Source organism: Protopterus annectens, chromosome 5.part0, assembly GCF_019279795.1.
Source record: "Protopterus annectens isolate FY-2018-M chromosome 5.part0, PAN1.0, whole genome shotgun sequence".
NCBI lineage: Eukaryota > Metazoa > Chordata > Ceratodontiformes > Protopteridae > Protopterus > Protopterus annectens.
The window spans coordinates 1,238,755,779-1,238,778,577 of NC_056735.1; the positions used below are offsets into that span (position 1 = coordinate 1,238,755,779).

The 22,799-nt window shown below is 35.3% G+C and overlaps 1 protein-coding gene across 1 annotated transcript in view; it reads left to right on the top strand.

The window, feature by feature from the left end:
• Positions 1 to 203: 203 nt before the first annotated feature.
• LOC122802346 (probable ATP-dependent RNA helicase DDX60) overlaps positions 204 to 22,799 on the top strand; it is a 682,486-nt gene continuing 659,890 nt past the window's right edge. The window contains exon 1 of the mRNA XM_044071983.1: positions 204 to 304. Coding sequence (XP_043927918.1) covers positions 239 to 304 — 66 coding nt within the window. The 5' untranslated portion in view covers positions 204 to 238. The remainder of the gene's footprint in view (positions 305 to 22,799) is intronic.

The window sequence follows — 22,799 nt, forward strand, 5'->3', positions numbered from 1 at the left end:
ATAGAAGATGAGGCTGCTTAGAATACATGTTACTTAAAACAGGTACAAATATAAGGAATTTTGCAGGATGTCAGTGCTTGTTTTTCAGTTGGTCATTCAGCTCTAACACTGCTTTTCATTTCTGTAATACTCAGAAGTATCTTAAAGTTGTTTCATAAACTAGTATTGATAAAAATATTTATTTGTTTATTTATTGCAGGTGGTAACAGCAACTGGATCGCTTGCTTTAGGCATTAATATGCCTTGTAAATCTGTCATATTTGTTGAAGATTCACTTTACCTGGATGCAATAAATTATAGGCAGGTATGATAAAACTCTGTCTTGCTGTAAATTCAGCTCTCTTTACTGCTTTTTATCACATACTTTTAAACCGTGCAAGTGAAAATGTTGTAAAGGGTTATTATAAAAAGACATATTTCACTCTGGACTTGGTTCTTTAAAGCTTATCAGGCCAGAGTTGTCTCCTGACCATATTCAGAAAAGAGATATTTCATAGTTTATTAAAAATGTAAACCTTATAAATTATAATTAGTTGAAAGACTCTGTGTTATTAGTGTATGAAGTAACATTTTCTAGCATTCAGTTATGCTTGCATGTGAGAGAGAGAGAGAGAGAGAGGGAGAGAGAGAGGGAGGATGGGGATTTTAAACATTGCAAATAGGGACAATATATTTTCTGATAATGATTATGACTTTTGTTGCTAATTATGCTAATTTTCTTGGCTTCCTATTTGTGTAGGAGTTGGTGATATTCAGTGAGTTGAAGTACACGTTCATTAACCTGCTTGTGCATATTAACAGCTTTAGCAGTGCTTCACTAATAGTACATGTTAAAGCATTGTTTTTTGCTAGAACTTGTGGTCTGGAGTCCCATTGCTGTATCAGGCCATTTGCTGCACTACCGTGTCTGTGAGGTGCAGCTGTGTAACGGTAAAGAATGAATATGCATGCATAAACCGTCATTCACCAGCAGAAGCTGCTCCAGTTCAGTGCAGTTTTTTTTTGCCTGCTGGCTGGTGACCATCAGACTTACCTGTGTACACTTGGTAAATCTTCTGCACCTACTTCCGGCCCAGAGGATCAACCCATTTATTTCCCCAGTATTAGGGTCACATTACCAGTGAGGAGCACTCCATGATTCCTGGGAGAATGAGGTAGAGGAGTTATGCCTCTTTTTCCCTCCTTTCATTCCTAACTGGCAATAACATCAGTGCGGTTTGTATAAACATGCCCTCGTACATGTTTCAGAGTATGCTCCCTGCTAGTAAAACTGCTGACCTTCACCTGGAGAAATAAGCAAGGCAGTGAAAACTGTTTTCCTACCCTGATCATGTACTCAGTCTTTCACCATCCTTAAATGACTTAAGGTTTGGGGATTGTTACTCAGACCCCCATCATTGGCATCACTGATGGAAATTCTTCCTTTTTTCCAGGGGTCCATCTTTTATCAATCTTTTTCTAGATTAGGAAGTGGCTGTTACGGTGAGGAAATACAAACTATCCAAGCACTTCTTGTATTAGCAATGTTGTACTGTGTACTACAAAAAAAAACGTTGCTTGCCCATCCATCATAATTATTTATTAGTGCTGAGGCTGCAGTAAGGATGAACCTCTTGAGTGCTATTTCTTGTGTTTTTATGTGGCTTATCTTGTTATCATATTACGAGAGGTCTAAAAAGTTATGTGATCCACACTGTACCTTTACACCCCTGCAGGTATATGCCATTTATTACTGATTGTTTGTTTTTTTATTCATTAGTATTTGTTGCCTGGGAAGTTCTCGCAGGGCAAGACCCACATTCAGAAGAGATCTGAAGAGAAAGACTCCATAAATATACATGCATTTATTTGTCTTTATAGCCCAGCTAGGATAAACCAATTTTTAGTGGCTTATTTATTATCGATGTTTTGATTTTTATTTATTTGTATTTATTGTCTGGGATGTTCTCTCAGGGCATGACCCACTTTCAGCAGAGATCTGGAGAGAAAGAATCTGTAAATATACATGTATTTATTTGTCTTTATAGCCCAGCTGGGATAAATCCATCTTCAGTGTGACACCAGAGGAATGTTGGCATAATGGTTAAGATATTTGCCTTATAGACACAAGGGGCAAGGTGTGATTCACACATGGGTTAATTGCTTAGGCTTAAAATGACCCACGAGGGCAGTTAGCCTAGTACTAACCTATGACCCTAGGAGAAAAAATGTAGAGTACCACAGATTATTATGGTAGTAGATAACAGTGATTTACCACTCAGTTTTCTGAATACAAAGACTATACTCCTTATCAAGACATTGCAAAGCAGATTTTGACTAATTAGCAATCATTTTGTGTCATTTAATACTTGATACCAGAAGATGGGCAGGTCTCTTTTTAGCCTAGTTAGAACTCACCAATGCTCTTTTTTGGGGGAGTTTTGCTGATATGTAGTCAGATTCTTTTTGCATTATTAATGTATTAATATTACTATTATTACTATATCAATATATTAATTCATTTAATTTATTTCATTACAGCTTTACCAGGGTAATTGTATACATATTTCAAATCTGGATCCTTAGACTGCTGTGGTATAATTCAGATGAATGCTAATAACCTGCTGGCTGAGACTAGCTCAGAGGGAGTAGGTGATTACCTTTGAACCTGCTATAACTCCAGATATCGTATGATTTCTAGAGCAGCAGTTCTGCCTGCCTGCATGCCTTTCCACTGAAGGATATAGACATTTGTGATTCTTTGTTACCTGTTTTCTTGATTCCTTATCAGGCTGTTACTGATCTTTAGGGGGTAAGTGAGGAGGAATGGTTTAATATTCGTGCTGACTTACACTTACAGTGGCATGCTGTATAAAGATGGCCATCCTGCCATGTCTGCTGTGTAGTCAATGCAGTTGTGCTATCCCTAGTGGCAGGTTATTCTAATTAGTTTGAAGGAAGAGATGGTGAAAGCACCCTTGAAGAGCTGGAGTTGTGATAGCTTCCTGAATACAAACCTTTTTGTTAATTAGTATATGCATTTATCTGCACATGGACACATGTAGAAACCAACTTCTGAGACAAAACATGTGAACAAAATCAGACACTGTATGCAGACGTACATATTTATTCATCTACATTGATAGATTTTTTAACTTAAAATTTAAATCTGGATCCCTGTTGAAATGTCGGCAATTGTAATGTGCCAAGTGCAGACACACTGAAAAAAGACCAGAAATCAGTCTTCTCCTTTAAGCTTGTTTTTTTTTGCAGGAGGGCAAGCCTCCCTGCAGCCCCCCCTCCACCGTGTGAGGCTAAGCTTCCCACACCACACAAATGTATATATAGCAACTTTGAGAGCACAATACCTTAGAAAAAAGGGAATACTCAGAGAAATGACAATCTCAGACTTTGTATATACGTACATGACTGGTTTTGAACCATTCAGTCACTGTATTTCGGGGTAAGCTTATCAGGTCCCACCATTTCAAATGGTTACTGTTAAATCATCATGAGTATGTGACAAAACTCATATCTGGCCTAATGTACCACATTTTTTTTAATCATCATCCTTATCTGTGTCATCAAAACATATTACAACTCTATTTGCATCATCAGTCATTTAGCAGTAGTCTGTCTGTGTATTATGTTCCTGGAGCTAATTCACACTAAGAATCCAAAATACGATAGACTGAAACAAGCAGAAGCTGAGGCAAGCCGTGAAACGTTCAACTATTTATTCAAATTAATACAATAACAAGAAACCACCTTGATATGAGCGCTTTCGTTTGGCTATGCCAAACTTTTTCAAATACAACTCCTTTACTCAACCACGTGAATTAAATACATTTCAAAAAGATCTACGTCATAATGACGAATGTATGACTTACATCAATTCATCTTAAAAACCAAATACAAATATAAAGTGATTTAAAACACAATCCTATTTAAAACACAATCCTATTTTAAACACTAGACAGAGATGGATCGTATACTCAACAACCACTAAACTACAATAATTTACGCTATATAATAAACTGTATAATAACGCAAAAAACTAAAAGCTGACTTAGAATAAACATATCTTTTTCCAATGAAACCATTATTTATAATAATTTTGTATAATGTATATATATTTTATTGTATTTATAATATTACTGACCTAATATCACAAAAAACTTCATAAATTTATACCTATAGTCTACATATTGATTTGATCACATAAATATTTATATATAATATAAGTTTTTTTATATATATATATATATATATATATATATATATATGTGTTGGAATTTATGACTGGGAAGCACGATATGGTACTAAATGCAGTTATAGTTATAAAAATATATATAATCTATATATAAAAATATATAAATATAAATATATATAATATAATAAATATTAATATACTTAAATTAAATACTATAAATGTTTTTGATTAAAAATAAAAAATAACACCATGTATATAAATATAAATATAAATATTAATATATAAAATCTTACCATATAAACATATATACAAAATCGCATTTAATCTTTATATGCAATAAATTCAACATGTGTATATATTGTTTTATATAATAATAATGAACCAATAAGCTTTTATGATGTGAGAAAAATGTCTATCTATTCATGGCCTTTAATCTTAAAACACTACTAATGGAAATATGATTATTCATTCCTGGCCAGTTGAATAATCATATTTCCATTAGTAGTGTTTTAAGATTAAAGGCCATGAATAGATAGACATTTTTCTCACATCATAAAAGCTTATTGGTTCATTATTATTATATAAAACAATATATACACATGTTGAATTTATTGCATATAAAGATTAAATGCGATTTTGTATATATGTTTATATGGTAAGATTTTATATATTAATATTTATATTTATATTTATATTTATATACATGGTGTTATTTTTTATTTTTAATCAAAAACATTTATAGTATTTAATTTAAGTATATTAATATTTATTATATTATATATATTTATATTTATATATTTTTATATATAGATTATATATATTTTTATAACTATAACTGCATTTAGTACCATATCGTGCTTCCCGGTCATAAATTCCAACACATATATATATATATATATATATATATATATATATAAAAAAACTTATATTATATATAAATATTTATGTGATCAAATCAATATGTAGACTATAGGTATAAATTTATGAAGTTTTTTGTGATATTAGGTCAGTAATATTATAAATACAATAAAATATATATACATTATACAAAATTATTATAAATAATGGTTTCATTGGAAAAGATATGTTTATTCTAAGTCAGCTTTAGTTTTTATGCTATTATACAGTTTATTATATAGCGAATTATTGTAGTTTAGTGGTTGTTGAGTATACGATCCATCTCTGTCTAGTGTTTAAAATAGGATTGTGTTTTAAATAGGATTGTGTTTTAAATCACTTTATATTTGTATTTGGTTTTTAAGATGAATTGATGTAAGTCATACATTCGTCATTATGACGTAGATCTTTTTGAAATGTATTTAATTCACGTGGTTGAGTAAAGGAGTTGTATTTGAAAAAGTTTGGCATAGCCAAACGAAAGCGCTCATATCAAGGTGGTTTCTTGTTATTGTATTAATTTGAATAAATAGCTGAACGTTTCACGGCTTGCCTCAACTTTTGCTTGTTTCAGTCTATCGTATCTTGGATTCTTGGTTTGCTGTTTTCGTGGTTTCTGCTAATTCACACTAACCCTAGTAGACCCCACACCTTACTTCTGGCAACAGTCATGTGCAGTATATTTTCCATAACCCAAAGTACAAGAAATACTCACATTACACACTACATACATTACTGTATTTTAAAACAGACTTTATGTATCTAAAGTTGTAAACCAGAAACATTATAACACCCTGCCTCACAAAAGTGAACACATTAAAAAGATGGTTCTTATTCTTAAATTGTATTGCAGTTTTAATTGAAGCTTAATCATATTAAAACATTTAAATAATAAAATAATATATAAAAAATGCATACATCTCCACAGAAAGTCTCACAGATTTGCAGCTATAATGATCTTGAAACCTGAAACTAATCTGTCTCACCACAGGAAAGAACTGATCCAGAATTAGCTCTGTGGCATAGATGAATAAATCTCTGATTGTGACCCAGATGACCTTGGTTTAGGTAGTAACCATGGAGCAGGCAGTGAGTGGATAGTAGAAGTGAATGACCAATAAAGGCTCAGCCATGCTGGGAAGAGGGAGGCAGTCTAGTTTGCTGCATTAGTTGACATCTGTGAAAGTAGAAGGTATATAGCTTGCAGCTCTCTGGGCCAGGAACAAATGCAGGATTTCTGCAAGCCAGTTACGGTAACCTTCATTCGGTGTATGCATGGGAGTGTCCACACATCAGGGAGAAGGAATAGTAGTCTCTAATTGTGACAGGAGTGCAAACAACAGCAGTTGCGGTGAAAATCCCTACCCTACTCCTGCCACCACTGGAAGGTTTGAGTTGCAGAGGTGCTGCAGACTAGTTCATTAACCAGGAAACAACCAGAGTCCATCTTCAAACTCAAGCAGTACTCAATTGCAGAGAATTAAACCAGGACCTTAGGCCATTAAGAAAAGGATGCCACCTGATAAAGTGAAAAAGGAAGATGCATGTGGAAAAAAAGAGTAATCAAACACCCATTTAAGACTGCCTGATGACAGCTGCCCCTAGAATACCCCTGCCCCTGATACCTGGCTGAGTAAGAGTAAGTCCACTGTAAAGCTAACATTGTCTAAAAGAGGGGGCCCCATAGGAGTGATTTGGGGGCACATCTCCTTTGGTAGACTGAAGAAAATGAATGGGAAGGCCATTAAAGAGTGAATTAATGATAAGTAGGCATGAAGGACAAAATGCAGAGAGCAAAAAAAAGATAAACACCCTCACAAATTAAAAATAAAATCAGGTGCTTAACACAAGAAGTACATGGCAAGAAACTGATACAATTGAAAAATGTATTAAGGCAGCATATTTTAAATTTAAATAAGAGTAAATGTAAAATAAGTATGGCAAGAATGAAGTTCAAGTCATATTCAGAGGGACTGAATCCTAAATGAGAAAGAATCTGAACAGTTCTGAAGATGCCAAGGTATTATAGAGGTTCTTAGGAATGTTGAAGTATCTTCTGTCTTGCAAAGTTTGTCTGAGATAACATGCCTTTAATGAAGTTATTAAAGCAAGATGCAGCCTAAGAATGGAGATGTGAATGAGAAAAGTGTTTTGAAATACTCAAAAATGAGTTCCACATTATCGTAGGAATCATAGGAAGTTCAAAGCTACAGAGTCTTGCTCTTCTTATGCTTTGCCAATTCCCACCCTAGTCTGTACCTCCCCTCTCAAGGAGAGCTTTATCATCAAAGCTCTCCTTGAGAGGGGAGGGGAGGAGAGCTTTGTCATCAAATCCTGGTTGAAGTTATGAATACCCATGCAATTTTTCCAAGTCTGGTTTGAATGTATTTAGTATATCACACTGCTTTGAATGTAAGTAGAATATGTTCCAGGGGTAGGAGGATTAGCATAATGGTTAAGGTCTTAATCTCACAGTTACAAAGTATAGAGTTTGATTCTGACCCATGGTTATTTGCCAGGCTTGTAATAGGTCTGAAAACTAATAGTTTAGTATTTACCTATGAACCTATAAGTTGCATGAGACAGTGAATAATGAATGTCTACCTTATTCTGTTTATCTGCTGAAGCAGGTTTAAATCCCTTTTCTGGGACTGTTTGATTTGTAAAGATACTCAAAAAGCAAGACATATGTCTCCTATGAGGAGCCAATAAGACTTATAAAAAAGAACAGTAGTTCTAGTCTTTTCTGATAGCTTATGGACTTGAAGCCTGTGATTGTCTTTGTTAGGAAACATTTGGGGTCTTTCCATTGGTTTAATTTCTCCAAGTCTTTTGGGGTTTTAATACTATGATGATAATGGACCCCATTCCTAGGTCAAAGTATGATTAAAGGTTGTGAAATAAGTATTGTTTCAGTCTTTGATGTTAGCAAAAAGTGCTCTTCACAGCACCCACAGTGTGCCCAGAAGTGACTCCTTATGCAATTCATACAGTGTACATGTATCAGTAGCATATGTAAATACAACTGTAAATTCTTTTTAATGGGAATCATCGCTCCTTCTACTATTGAAAATGTCTAGGTATCCTTCTTCCACATTGCCATTGTTTCTGACTGCAAATCCTGGTATTTTATAACTTTTTGTCTTTCTGTAAGTAAGACACTGTAATCATGGATGTAGCCTTTCCATCCATTTTATATGACTGATGAAGTACATCCCAAAGAGGGTTGTTGTATTCTGTAATTAGTCTGATCCTTGCTGAATACAAGGGGACAGTAGTATCTTAAGACATGAATCATATCCCCTTGGTAATCAAATAGCCAAGTAGGATTTCCTGACAACCATTGCCACATGATGATCAAAGGAGAGGAAATTGTAAAACAAGGCTTGTAGGTCTCTAAGTGCATTTTCATTTTGAAGTAAAGCATTGTCAACGCAATATGCTGGGTAGATGGTTTGTCTACCAAATGTCACAATGTTATATTTTTTAACATTTAATTTAAGCCCTTTTTCAATAAACCAGACATTTATAAGCATCAAGTTTCTGCTGGTGGACTTCTATAACAGGATAGGACATGACAATTCCTCCCAGTTTGCTGTAAATACAGAACAAAAGTGGTCCCAGCACTGAGCCCTGTGGGACACCAGTGGTCAACTCCATGTTCTCTAATGCTGACTTTCATGCATATCTACGATATCATAATTATATTTGTCTGGTGCAAGGTCTCTAACAGCCATTGATATATCTGAGATCCTGAAAGAAAAAACTCCAGAGGCAACAACACGACAAACGGAGCCGACCCTTTATTTAAAAGTAGACAAACAGAACAAATGATAAAACCAGGCCAGTAAGCACTTTCACGTACTTGTACAGGCAAAAAATCCCTCTCAGTTAAATACAAATCATAATGTTGTAAAACCATTAAAAACATTCATTCAATTAAGCACTTCATCAATTAAAGCTGCATAGCCCAAAGCTTCAGTTAGTTCTTGTCATGAAGCTGCCAGCGTAACCCCTAACAACAGTATATTAACACTATGTATCAAAATAATAACATAACTTTTAACAATATAGAAAATATATATTTATATATTTATATATATATATATATATATATATATATATATATATATATATATATATAAAATCTGTGTAACTAATACATATATATAATGCTTATAAAACATCTAAAACTTTTGAGCCTACATGTAAAAAACAGATTGGCTTACTTGTACCTACACGTATATCTCAATAAAAACCTTAAATAAAATATGTATCAAAACATTCATAGTTGTTAAAATTCATGAAACATATACTTTCCTAACCATATTGTATGCAGTATTAATCTACATGAAAAGTATGATGTCATATAAAAGCTTCTAACGGGTCAATGGTCTAGCTTTTAAAAAGGGTTTCAAAGAAACCCTATCATTGAGGCTATGTATTCTATCTGCTTGTAGCCTGAGTATCCAATGGGCTTCCTGCTTCTCTGTATAATTCCTGATATCACCCAGTCTAGTTGTCTGGTCTATTAATTCTATGGCTGTGAAGTGAAACGTATGTGTAGTGTCTGTATGTACGATATGTTTGGCTAGAGCATTCCCTTCATCTTCTTTGTTAATGGCGTAAACATGCTCCCTTACTCACTCCCTCAATGTTCTGTTTGTCTTACCTATATAGAAGGAGCTACACTATACAGCCAAATATATGAGGTCTCTAGTCTTACAATCTGCATACATATCAAAAGAAAATCTCTGGCCTGTGTCTAGATGGACAAAGGTGTTGGAACTAGACATGTAACTACATTGATTACATGTTCTACAAGGAAAAGTACCTTTCCTAACTGAATCAACTCATCTCTTATCAGCTTTCTCATAGCACAACATAAGTTTCATTGAATTAGTATTCTTATATGCAAAACTTGGTGTATTACCTACTGCTTTCTTAACACCCTCATCAATGGTTAGCATATGCCACTTCTTATAAGTAATGCCCCTAACCTTTCCATTGTCATTAGTGTAAGGTATCACTCATCTGTTCTTTCTTCCTAAATGATTAATTTTATCAACACTGTCATCTGATCTATTTATATTTCTCTCAATGTAGGGCTTCCCCTGTGTATCTCTTCTAATAACTTTGTCATCATGAAGTAAGCCTACTTCAGTGCCATGGTAGCCTCTATCCTTGAACTCATGCTCTAAGTTGTTAATGGTTTGTTGGAAAGTCATGTCATTACTTGTGAGTCTAGAGACCCTAAAAGCCTGACCCTTAACTATATTGCGATAAATGTGTTAAGGGCGTATACTTGTCTGGTGCAGCAGATAATTCTTTCTGCAAGCTTTCCTAAACAACTCAGTATGTATCATCGTCTCTTCTTTACATACTAACACATCTAAAAACTCTGTAGCATTTTGGGTTGAATTGCCTGTGAATGACAGAAAAGTAGTTGTTCCATTTATATATTCAATAAACTCCTTTAATACTTCTACATCTCCCGTCCAAATCTAAAAAACATCGTCCACAAATCGTTTATAGTACCTAATAAAAATGCTATATTTTGTATTATGCAGTACATATGTTCCCTCCCAATACACCATTACTACGTTGGCATAGGAATTGGTCCCCATCTTCACTCCTTTCTGTTGTAGAAAATACTTATCATCATATGTAAAAACATTATTCTTTAAGATAATCTCCATTAACATAGCACACCTAATGACCATGTCCGTAGGCACATCTTTCTCTATCAACAACAGTCTCATAAACTCAATTCCTATTTCATTGGGAATCATGGTGAAGAGGGAAGTAACATCTAATGTTACCAACAAATCTGTTGTGAGATCAGTTTTTGATGTGTTATAATTAGTCAGTGTCTCTAAAAACTGCTTTGTATCTCTAATAACCGATGGGGTTTGATTAACTACTTGTCTAAGTTGTTTTTCAACATAAATTGACATAGACTCTGTTAACCAACCTCTACTCAAGACAGTTGGTCTCATTGATGGATTCATTCAATTTTCATGTACTTTTGGTAGTCCTCTGAATGTGGGTATAACACGTTTCTCAATCAAAAAGTATCTATATAAATCAAAATCTATAACATTGCACATAAATAAATCATATAACTCACTATGGACATTCTTAATAATCCTATGCAATTGAGGTCCATTTAAGCTGGAATATGTGTCTCTATCAGTCAATAATTCATCCATTTTAGAATCATAGAAATTTTTGTCCATTATGACGACAGCACCGCCTTTATCAGCTGGTCTGATAACAATCCAGTCATTCCCCTGTAAGGCTCTCAATGCTTCTCTTTCTTTGAAATTCAGATTGTAAAAATCATGACTTCTATTACTGCTGACTAATTGTAACAAATCTCTTTCACATGCTTTTTCAAATGCCTCTAATAGGGGACATATTTGAGGTGTAAAAGTTGAAGGTCTCCTAAAAACATTACTATCATAATTATAAGTATCCCCATACATAACATTCAGAGAGACATTCCTTGTGAATAACAATGTCAATTAAAAGGTCAGTCACATCAACATTTTTGGAAGGAATAAAGGAGAGGCCCTTTTTTAATAATGCCTTCTCCATTTTGTCTAATACATAGCTAGATAAGTTAATAACTAAGTCCGACTCACTGGACGTAACACTTTCTTTTGAAATTCTAACCTCTCCTCCGATGATTTCTGTTTCCTCATTTTCTGTGGCGGTGTCCATGCTGGTTGTTTGTGTAATGCTCAAAAAGGTAGCAGAAAAGGATGAAATGCTGAAACATCACTAGAAGTAGAAGCTACCTCATTAGTATGTCTCTATTTTCTACAAACATCTTGTAAAATGGTGAATGCATTAGTCACATTATCCTTGGTTAAATTAGAGTTCTCTGATACTTTCTATATCTCCAGAGGTCTCACCGTGTCTCTATTAATCCCCTCCGTCTCAGTGGTCTTCAAATGCGGTGTTGATGTCATGGAGAGAAGAACCTCTGATTTGGATCGTTCAGTGGAAGTGGGTTGAGTTGATTCTCTGCCTCTCATTGGTTCACAAGGCCACGAGAAAACATTTCCTCTTTGGAAATCAGTAAAATCTCTTTTGGGTTTCTTTTTCTTTATCTGCATCAGCTTATTGTCCAGTAAACCCAAATGACTGCTGAGGTTGCCTATAAACACATTCATTTCAATATAAAGAAAAACAGGCTGAGCCATTCACCACAGCTGATATAAATCCACTTTAATTGTAGAGACAAAAAGTAAGCGCTTTCACGATCCTCTCAACCGCTTCATTAGACTCAAATACAATCCTTTCATACACCTACTTTTATACACTTAATAATCAATTAAAACATTAATTAAAAACATCAATTGTTCAATTATGCATGCTAAAACTTCATATAAGGACTTCATTGATGTTCACATCACTGAACCAAGACAGCAGAAACTGTCAAGCTGACTCCTCTGAATGTTGAATCATTCGAAAGGCAAGATTCAATATTCGACATCTTGTGGCCTGCTCACCATCTGGAAAAAACACTGTTGACAAGGCATACACATTCACAGTATTTTGCAGGGGGGAAAGCTCCATGCACCCCCATGTGGGGTGCTAGATCTACTTCGCTTGACTGAAAACTCACTAGACTGAAACTCATTTCACTGAGCACACTTGACTGAAAGTTCACTTCACTAAAACTCATTTGACTGAAACTCATTTCACTGCACAGTATATACCCTTTTCCCCATTGTAGTGCAATCCTGGAGTTAATATATATATAGTAAGGGGTGTGTGGGGGGCAGAGCCCCCCACATTGGGGGTGTGGTGGGTGTAGCCCCCCACATAGTTTGAGTATATATTGTCTTCTAAAATGCGTTTATTGCAGTTGTAAGTATCCATGTATATGGTTTAAAATGTATAAAATAGGTGGGGGGCTATGCCCCCCCACCCCCCAGTATGGGGGGCTGTGACCCCCACACCCCCATTACTATATATACTAACTCCAGGATTGCACCACAATGGGGAAAAGGGCATTTACATTTCAGCAAAATGAGTTTCAGTCAAATGAGTTTTCAGTGAAGTGACCTTTCAGTCAAGTGTGCTCAATCAAGTGAGTTTCAGTCTAGTGAGTTTTCAGTCAAGTGAAGTAGACCCAGGGTGCTGCACCCCCCACCCCTGCTAAATAAATATTCTAACTCTGAGATTACACTACTGTGAGGAAAAGGGTACTTTTCCTGATCTCCACTGTAGTGTTATCCAATTGTAAACAACAATGCTGAAAACTGCACCCAAGAGCTATGTCGATGTTTCTGAGGTGATGGGATTTCTGATTGCAATTTTAAACTTTTTCACCTTTACCCTTGACTTTATGAATGATAGTAAGGTGAGTTTCACACATTTCATAGTAAACCAACCTTTACATTATGTTTAATGTTCAACACAGATGATCTTCCTAATCTCACAATAGGATGATCCAATATTGTGAAAAAAGATGATTTTAATAAAAGCCAAACCCCATCATCATTTTGCTCCCAAATTCCAAAGAATATTTTATTCCCATAGTAGTTGTAGTTGCTCCCTATCTGCCATTAACTTGGTGAACATCTTTCTAAGCAAACAATACCTGCATCTTTCTGTTCACACCATAATAAAACTAAAAGTCTCTTAATTTTATTTACAGTACTATTAACATTGAGAGAAAGCACCCTCAGATTATCCATTAGCTTTACTCTTTTTTCTTTCAAGACTTTATTTTTATATTTTCTTTTCGTCTTTCTAACTCTGTCCAGTCTTTTAATGGTTTATCATCATGTACATCACTATTATCCAAGACATTTTCATTTACATATGAAGTACATATGTTTAATTATTTCAGTGTTTATTAATAATTTTCTTTTGCTCCAAGTCTGTCATTGGTTTATCTTTATTACAGATATATTTCCCTTGTCAGTGTCTGCACTCACATTCTCCTCGGTGTCAACACTAATATTCTTATCGACCTCTTCATGCGTATCATTACAATCCGTCCATATGTGTCCCTTTTTCTTACATTTATATCATAGTTTTTACTAAGTGGCCCCTTTCCCTGCATTATGCCCAGCAGTTTTTAGTACATTATTCAATAGCAAATGTTAGAATATATACACATATATTACTATTAAAGGAGTAACCACCTTGAAGCACTGAACCATACATGGCATCCGTGGGCCCTGTTCTGATTAATCTTTTGTACATCCACAAAACAAACAACATCAGAACTACTAGGTTTAAAGACCTAAATTTTGCTTACAACATAAAGAGTACATGTTGAAGAGACACGTACATTTCTCAGAGAATTCTCATTCTCTGGAACAGGCTCCCCTTCCATGTGAAGCCATACTGCATGATGATCAGAAAATTCTGTTTCAACTACTTCACCTTCTCCTATAACTAAGCCTTCTGATACTATAAAATAATATGGTTCAGTTCTATATGCACCCATTTGGAAATTATTGAATTTTCATCCCAAAAACTTGCCACATCTTAAAACTTCTAACATTTTTCTTATATCATTTCTTTTCTTTGTACTCTTGCCTCTTAAATCACAGTTTAAGTCTCCTGTCATTATACAATTCATATTTATCAGTACACAGTATAAAATCTGATGAAATAAGCGTTTTCTTTCTTTGCAATTAGTGTTAGTTTATAATATTATCCTCTGTATACTTGTTCTTTCCATTTTAAGTCTGCAATGGGTAATCTTCTCACTGCTGTTAAAGTTACATCTAACATCTTACAAGATGGTGCATTGAGTGGTTTTATGTTTGAAATAGAGGTGCAGTATGTCCTGATAGACGTTGGCTGTTATGATATTAACTTTAGGTGGCATAGGTTTATCTGGTAGGCACTTAGTTGGTGAGATGATAGCGTGAATCTGGTATCTTTGGTAACAGGTGAGGTGGCTAAGGCATAACAGCAGTAGTCTCAAGCCTATAGTTAAGCAATTAATACTGTTATTCTTACCTAATTTGGGAGTAATACATATAGGATAAGTACTTTGGGAGTGAAATTTTGAGTTGTATAAGTAATATATGTTTCATGATGTAATAGAAAGAAAGAAAGTAAGAGGTGTGAAAACACTGGTTATATATGTACTGGAAGTAACAAAAAAGTAGTGATGAAAGGTTTAGCTACAGCTACAAGTGATGAGTAATAGGGAGCTAAATGATGATGGAATCTTAAGGGCTACATGTGTAAGTTGGATGTGAGGAGTTTAATATTACTGAATGGGTGTGGTTAGATAGTATAAATGAGCTGTAGTAGGGGTGGGTTGGAATTGGGCATAGGGTAGGGGAGAGACGTAGATCACAAGCAGAGTGATGGTGAAATGTAGCAGGGCCAACATTTGATATATGTGGCTATGAAAAACTAGCTGTTGAGAAGGACTTAGTCTGTGAAAGTAAGAATGCTGGTCATTAATGGATTAGTACAGCATTCAATATTTATAATAGATCATTTCTGTCAAAAAAATTTAAAAAATGCATTGTGTCTTACAGTAGGATGAAGCAGCTGGATGGAGAGGAGTTCACTTAGGTCATGGGGCAGAGAAGTGATTTTGAATTTGGAGCTACAGAGACAAAAGTAGTTGGAGAACAACTGAGATGAGGGGTGGACCAATCAGATACTTCCATGGACTGCAGTTACTTCCCTCCCACAGATGGTTTACCACCAAATACAATCAGTGAGGTAGAATGTTTATGGATACAAAGACAAGGTCTTTGAACTCTAAATACCTGATGTGATTCACAGCATTTACATTTTATTGTTAAGGGCTTTTATTGCCTTTCCAGGGAAATTTTACACTGCTATTGTAAAAAAAGTGGTTATTTAGCTTTATCTTCAGCAGTATAATGCCTGAAGGTGGGGGGGGGGGGTCCCTCCAGCAGACTCAACACTACAGTATAGAGCACACTGATGCAAAAGTGAGGGAAAATAATTAAGTTTAATTTAATTCTTTAAAACTGCCTTACAAAGATTTTAACTGAAGGCATTGCTTCTTTTATACTTATCCAACTGAAGGTGGAATTCAGTGTGCTCAGTTCAAGTAGTGTGAAGCAGCTGGATGGAGAGTTCATTTGAGTCATAGGGGAGAGAAGTGAATACATACATACATGTAAATATTTCAAGCATGGGTATTAATGCCCTTCTGGACTGCCAATATAACAAAACAGTTTGTCTCATAAGTGTTCAGCCTGTTCTTAAAATATCTAAACTAGTGTTTGCTTTAATGTAATGTGGTAGTCTGTTCATGCATCAGCTGCTGTCTCAGTGAACCAATTACACTTCTCATTCCTATCTTCTGCGTAGGTTGTCTGATGATTCTGTACTACTTTTTGATAACTCCAAACCTTCTGAGAGATTGTTGTCTCTAAAATGCCCTATATGCCTGAATAAGATCTCCACTGAAATGTCTGTAAGAGACACTGTACAAGTTCAGATATTTTAGTCCTTCATAATAACTTAAATTTCACATCCATAGATACTCTTGATATATTTCTGCTGTACTCTTTCCAGTTTACTCATACTTGTTTTCATATAAGATTTTCATAGTTATTCTGTACTCAAGTTTGTAATTAACAAACAATGACTTCATCATTTCTGATTTTCTAGACTTTGTAAATCTTTTTATACATGTCACGTCATACTTTGGGCCAGTAATCAAAATGTCTCATTCCTCACCACTGACACCAGTGAGGGGGAGTTCACTTGGAACAAAAATAGATACACACAGTATTTTCAGAAGCAGCTCTCTGCACCAATCTCAGTTTCCCTTAAGAGCACACAGGGAACACACTCCCATCCTGGGGCTGGGGTTCCCTCTGTCTCACCAGGCCCCAAGTAAGACTCCCCACTGACACAGCTGTAGAGTTGAGTCCTCAGCCAAGTGTTCCAAGTTAAGTCCTCCAGCATCCTCTCTATGAAACCAGTGCTCTGTGTCCCTGCTCCAAGTAGTTAACACAAACACTCTCTGAGATTTGATATTTACACACACACACACACACACACACACACACACACACACACACACACACACGGGAAAGGCTGGCACAGCTTCACGAGCTATGCCCCTTCTGCCCAGGCTACTACTCTAATGCTTTTACAATGGTACCCAATTATACTGAGTAAAATTAATACTAATACAAATGCTAGTGTTTGACCAATACAGCAAGGCTTTCAGGAGCGGCCACAGTGTCACCAAATAAATATAATAAAAGAACATGAAAATACTAAATATCTGTTTACAATAAACATCAGTGTTTCAATCAAAGGAAATATTAAAAATAATACCAATGGAAAGATTCACAGAGATACAGAAAAACAATGCTTAACTAATTTTGCTGTATTTTCCTGACTGATCTACGCTTTCCTACTTGCTTAATAAAGCAAGGCAAGATGAAGTGGGCAAGTGGTCTTGTCATTTCCAAAACAGAGTGCCTTGAGACTTCTGTCTCATCTAGTATATAACATCATTTCAGTGCTGGATTACAGAATGACATCACATACATCTGATCACCTAACTTCTGGCTTCCTCACTGCCCCCTTTACTAGAAGCTGAACTAGAATCTAGCACATATGTGTCATAATACACACACACACACACACACGCACACACACACACACACACACACACACACACACACACACACACACACACACACACACACACACACACACACACACACACACACACACACACACAACTTGGCTAAGATGTGTTACAGCATCTGGAAGCTGTAAAACTATTTCAGAAATGTCCAATCTTCCAGGGTAGAAAATAGTTCAAATAATTTTTCTCTGGCTGCAGTAAGACGTGTAAGGTACAATCTTTATTGCCTAAACCAGGTAATTTAATTTCAGACTATTTTTCAAAGTTGGCTATACTGAGATTAACCACTTCTCTTCCAGTATCCTTATTTACAGTATATTCATTTCAACAGTTACAATACAGTTTGATGTACAGATGTATTTATTTTCTGTCTAGCAGGACCCATTATGGTACATTTTTAAAACAAGCACCTGTACAAATCAGTTTGATCTACAAATGACATATAATTCTTTACAAAACTCCAGCTAGATTTACTGGTATATGTCATACATCCACTGGTCTACTTTCTCTGGCATAACTAACACTACCTGAGATCATCACATCACAATTTATAATTATGTAACTATCATTAACCAATTGGTTGGTATTATTAGAAAAACTGAAATCTGGATCTACCCATATACCCAGGTCCTTAAACGAATCTTCATTTTCAATCACCATGGAGCTGTATTAAATATTCACCTTTTAATTTACACCTCTCAAATCTCATTTGCTTAGTTTTTTATGTATTTATCAGCATATTATTCTCCTCTGCCCAAGTGGTCAAGTTGATTTGCAGACATGCCCTATCTGTAACACATTTAATCAGTTTACCCAATTTCAGGTCATCTGCATGCAACTGTAGAGCACCTCAACTGAAAAGGATTGGTCTGAAAGATACAGTCCAAATGAGTAAAGGCCTAGGACAGAGCCCTGTGGGACACGCTTACTCTATCCATGAATTTCAACTCTCTAATTGCTATACGATACTTGTCATGTCCTACAGGTAAGCCATGCAGCTGATCATCGTATCTAGAGTAAATCAATACCTAGTTGTAATTTATTGGTCAGTGTTTTGTGTATGACCCTGTCAAATGCTGAAGTTAAATTTATATAAATTACATCACAGCACAATTTTTTATTCATAGCTTTTAATATATTGTTATATAACATCACGATACAGGTGGTAATAGGTCTATTTTTGGCATATGCATGCTGATTTATGGTTTCAAGTCCCAGTCTTTCCAGTTCTGGCAGTAACTTATCCAATATTACCTTCTCCATTATTTTTCCACAACATGAAAGTAGACTTAAGGGTCTGTATGACTCTGGTTTTGTCCTACTCCCTTAAATACAGGTTTAATAAAAGCATGTTTCCAGTATTGAGGAATCTCCCCATATTTATATGGAATAGTAAATATATATAATGGTACTATAAGTTCTTGCTGAAGTGTTCTCAGGTCATTATTACATATTCCATCTTCTCCCAGTGCTTTGTTTGGATCCAGTTTTCATATTTTTTGCAATATAATCTATTTTGATTCCAGTGTCTGAGCTACTACTAATCACCTCCTTTGTGGAACCAAACTGTTTTACGTAAGATTTTGTAAATGTATCTATAATCTGTTGTGTCTGAGAATACATTTTAGAATCTACATGCAGTTTATCAATCTGTACGTCTTTACTACTTTCACATCTTATGTATCTATAAAATGGTTTCCTAATATGCTCAATATCTTTATATACATTTTCTCCAAATTGTTCTTTATCTTGCCTCACACTATCCTTAATTTGTTTCTCCAGCTTATTTCAGTTTTCAAATTTGGAGTTTGACCTCTTATCCATTTATTATATTTTTTGTCTTTCACCTTAACATGGTATCTTGTTATTTTGGAAATATATCCCCCGATGTATGCCTATATCCTGATGTTAAACTTTTTTGATTGTTTTTGCTCAAATAATTTCTCTTTCAAAAGTTTCCACATTCTTTCTGCAGTTTTTCCACTGAATGTATCACTCCAATTAGTTTTACATAGTGGCTGTTTTGCTTCCATATAATCTGTAATTAATCTGCTGTGCATTAGTTTAGATTTCAGTTGCAAATTAACCTTTATAACTCCATAAGCACTCCATATCATCTGCGTTAAAACTTGACATGATGTTAACAGTAATTTCTTTAGAAATACAAACAATGTCTTTTAAGTTCCTTTCCCTGTTTTTTTTTTTTTTTTTACAGTCTGAAGCAATTGCTGTTCATGAACTTACACTGTGAATAATTTCCTTACTAATGTTGTAGAATCAATATTATTCCAGTCTGTTTCTGGTAAATTTAAGTCCCCACCCACTATTATTCTTCCTTCCTGTGTTTCATACAAGAAATGTATGAATTCGTCTAGGTCATCAGCACTTGCCTTTGGTGGTCTGTACACTCCACCAATTGTTATATGTTCCAGGGTTGTTTTTATTGTCACTGTTACACAGTCTGTAGTATCGATGTTATTATTGAACATGTAATAATCACAGGTCTCATAACTATCTGTAATCCCTATCATAAGACCTCGTCTGATTTTTGTTAGAATGTCTGTTACAGTAAAAACATTTATATCCTGACAGAACTGGTTTCCTGTCATTATTCTTTAACCATGTTTCACAAACAATAACATCAATCCTGTGGGAAGATAGCAACTTTTCCAATAATAAAACTTTATTATTAATGCTCCTAGTATTAACAGCCATCAGAAATGCATCAGATGTTGCTATCTGTGAACTGTTTAATTTTTAACCTAACAAAAATTCTGCCTTGTGTTTGTCAAATATTACAACCACAGTGGCGCAGCGGTGGCGTTGTTGCCTCACAGCAAGAGGCTCTCCCATTCGATTCTCAGCTTGGGTCGGGAGTGCCTTCTGTGTGGAGTCTGCATGTCCTCCCCACGGTCAAATGGGCGTTCAAAAGACATGTGTTGAATGGACGTGCCTTTGTTGAAGGATGGGCGTCGGGCTGGCAACTCAACACCATAAAAACCAACTGCCAATCATTAGCGGACTGGAGTTCCGCTGTGGCGACCCCTAACCAGGAAAAGACAAAAGACAAACAACATCTGCTGCAAAAATTCTCTTCACTGATCTTGACAAAAGCACGCCATCCTGTCTGAACACATGCACACCTAAAATTAGGCTTGAATGCTCTATACATTTCCATTTTTTAAAATGGGACATTTGTTTTCATGTAGGTATTTACCCCAAAAATCTCTTCATTCATGTTGACCTGACTCTCACTTATAAATGTGATTTGTGAAAACTATGTCCTAACAACAGAACAAGCTAAACTTTCTCAAGGGCTGTACGTTCCTTACTAACAGTTAGAGAGTCCTTGCAGATGAAATAATTTGTATTGATATTAATTAAAACAGGTCCATACTTTCTTACACTAAGGCATTCTAAGGCCTGTCTCACATCCTTTATTTTTACTCCTGGCAAGCATAACACTATTCAGTGTTCATTATCTTCTCTGCAAATGTATATCAGTTCCTCTGATAACTGAATCTCCAATTACAAGAATATCTTTTCTGACCAGATCTGAAGAATCTTCAACTTCTAATTCAGTAATGTGACAAAGCAATGATCTTTAGCTCCACTAATCTTACTGCAAGCATATGGTTCTCATCACGCTGTCTTTCTATATCCACAGTGTGAGCCATGTTGTCAGTATCTGTCTTTCTCCTCTTTTTTCTTACAGTAATTTTCTTCAGTCCATCCAGATTCAATTTTGACTTTTCCTTTTCACCTGCCCCTTCTCTCTTTTTCCTAACTTCTCTTTGAAGCATGTAATTAATGGCATACTCATTTAAGTAATCAATAATCAGTTTCAAATGAATAAAAACTATAAAGGAAAAGAATAATCAACACCAGTTACCACAGAATTCAAAGAGAACTTAAATCAACTTTGGTGAGAAAAATCACACAAACAATATACAACTAAATACTAAAGTAAGTTCAGTAAAGTTGTTGCTCTGACCTTACAAGTTCTGAAAGTCAGACAATAGCTGGAGTTTTTTTTACGTCACACGTGAATGCATGCAGTCACACCTCTTTTTAATAGTAAAGATCAATAAATCACAAATCAAGACAAATCTGTATAGATAAGCTCTGGATTGTTCTGTCTGCAGTCTGTGTGGTTTTACAGATGACTAGGTCTCTTAGGTTGCCTAGAGTTTGCCAGTGTAAAACCTATCCCTTTCTACCAACAAACAGTGAAAATTAAGGGAAAAACAACAAAATATAATGCAAAGTAAATCTTCTTGTCTACAAGCTACCCCTTCCTTCCTTTAAACAGTGAAAAACACTGGTAAGAAATAAAATATCAATCCAAATAAAATTTCTGTTATCAGGCAACTCCAGTGTAAATCATAAGCTACGACAGGATTGTTTATATAAACTCTTATTTACCTATTTATTTAGTTAGTATTTATTTGTTTTATTTTGGGGTAAATTAGTCTATGTTTTATGTGGGATAATGTGTTAGGGATGCTTTGAATTTGTTTTAACAAAGTCCCCCTACTATTCTTTAATAGATGCCATGGAATCTTCTACACCCAGCTGAGCTACCACCAGCTCAAGCATATGGGACCTTGCTTTAATGTCTTAGCTGAAGGGGCAGCACATTTAGGAGTGCAGCACCCCCCCCCCTCATGCTGTACTGCAGGTCAGCAGTACTGCAACTTGATATAGGAATAGAGCCCACTGCCCCCCCCCCCCTCATGCTGTACTGCAGGTCAGCAGTACTGCAACTTGATATAGGAATAGAGCCCACTGCTCTCTGCACCAAAAGTGAGTGAGTGTGCTCCATGTTGTGCCACTGACACTACTAAACAGAGGCTTAAGAATAAGTATAAGAATGTATTTTAAAGAAGTGTTATGATTGGATATGTCCTGTGGCTTAAGACCAAGTATAAAAACTGATTTTAAAGATGGAATATGATTGGATGTGTTTTATATATCTTTTTTTCTTTGCTGCTTTACAATCTGAGTATTACCTGGTAGTCAGAGACTAAAAGGGTATGTATATGAATAGTTGAAATTGCTCTCTCTGTC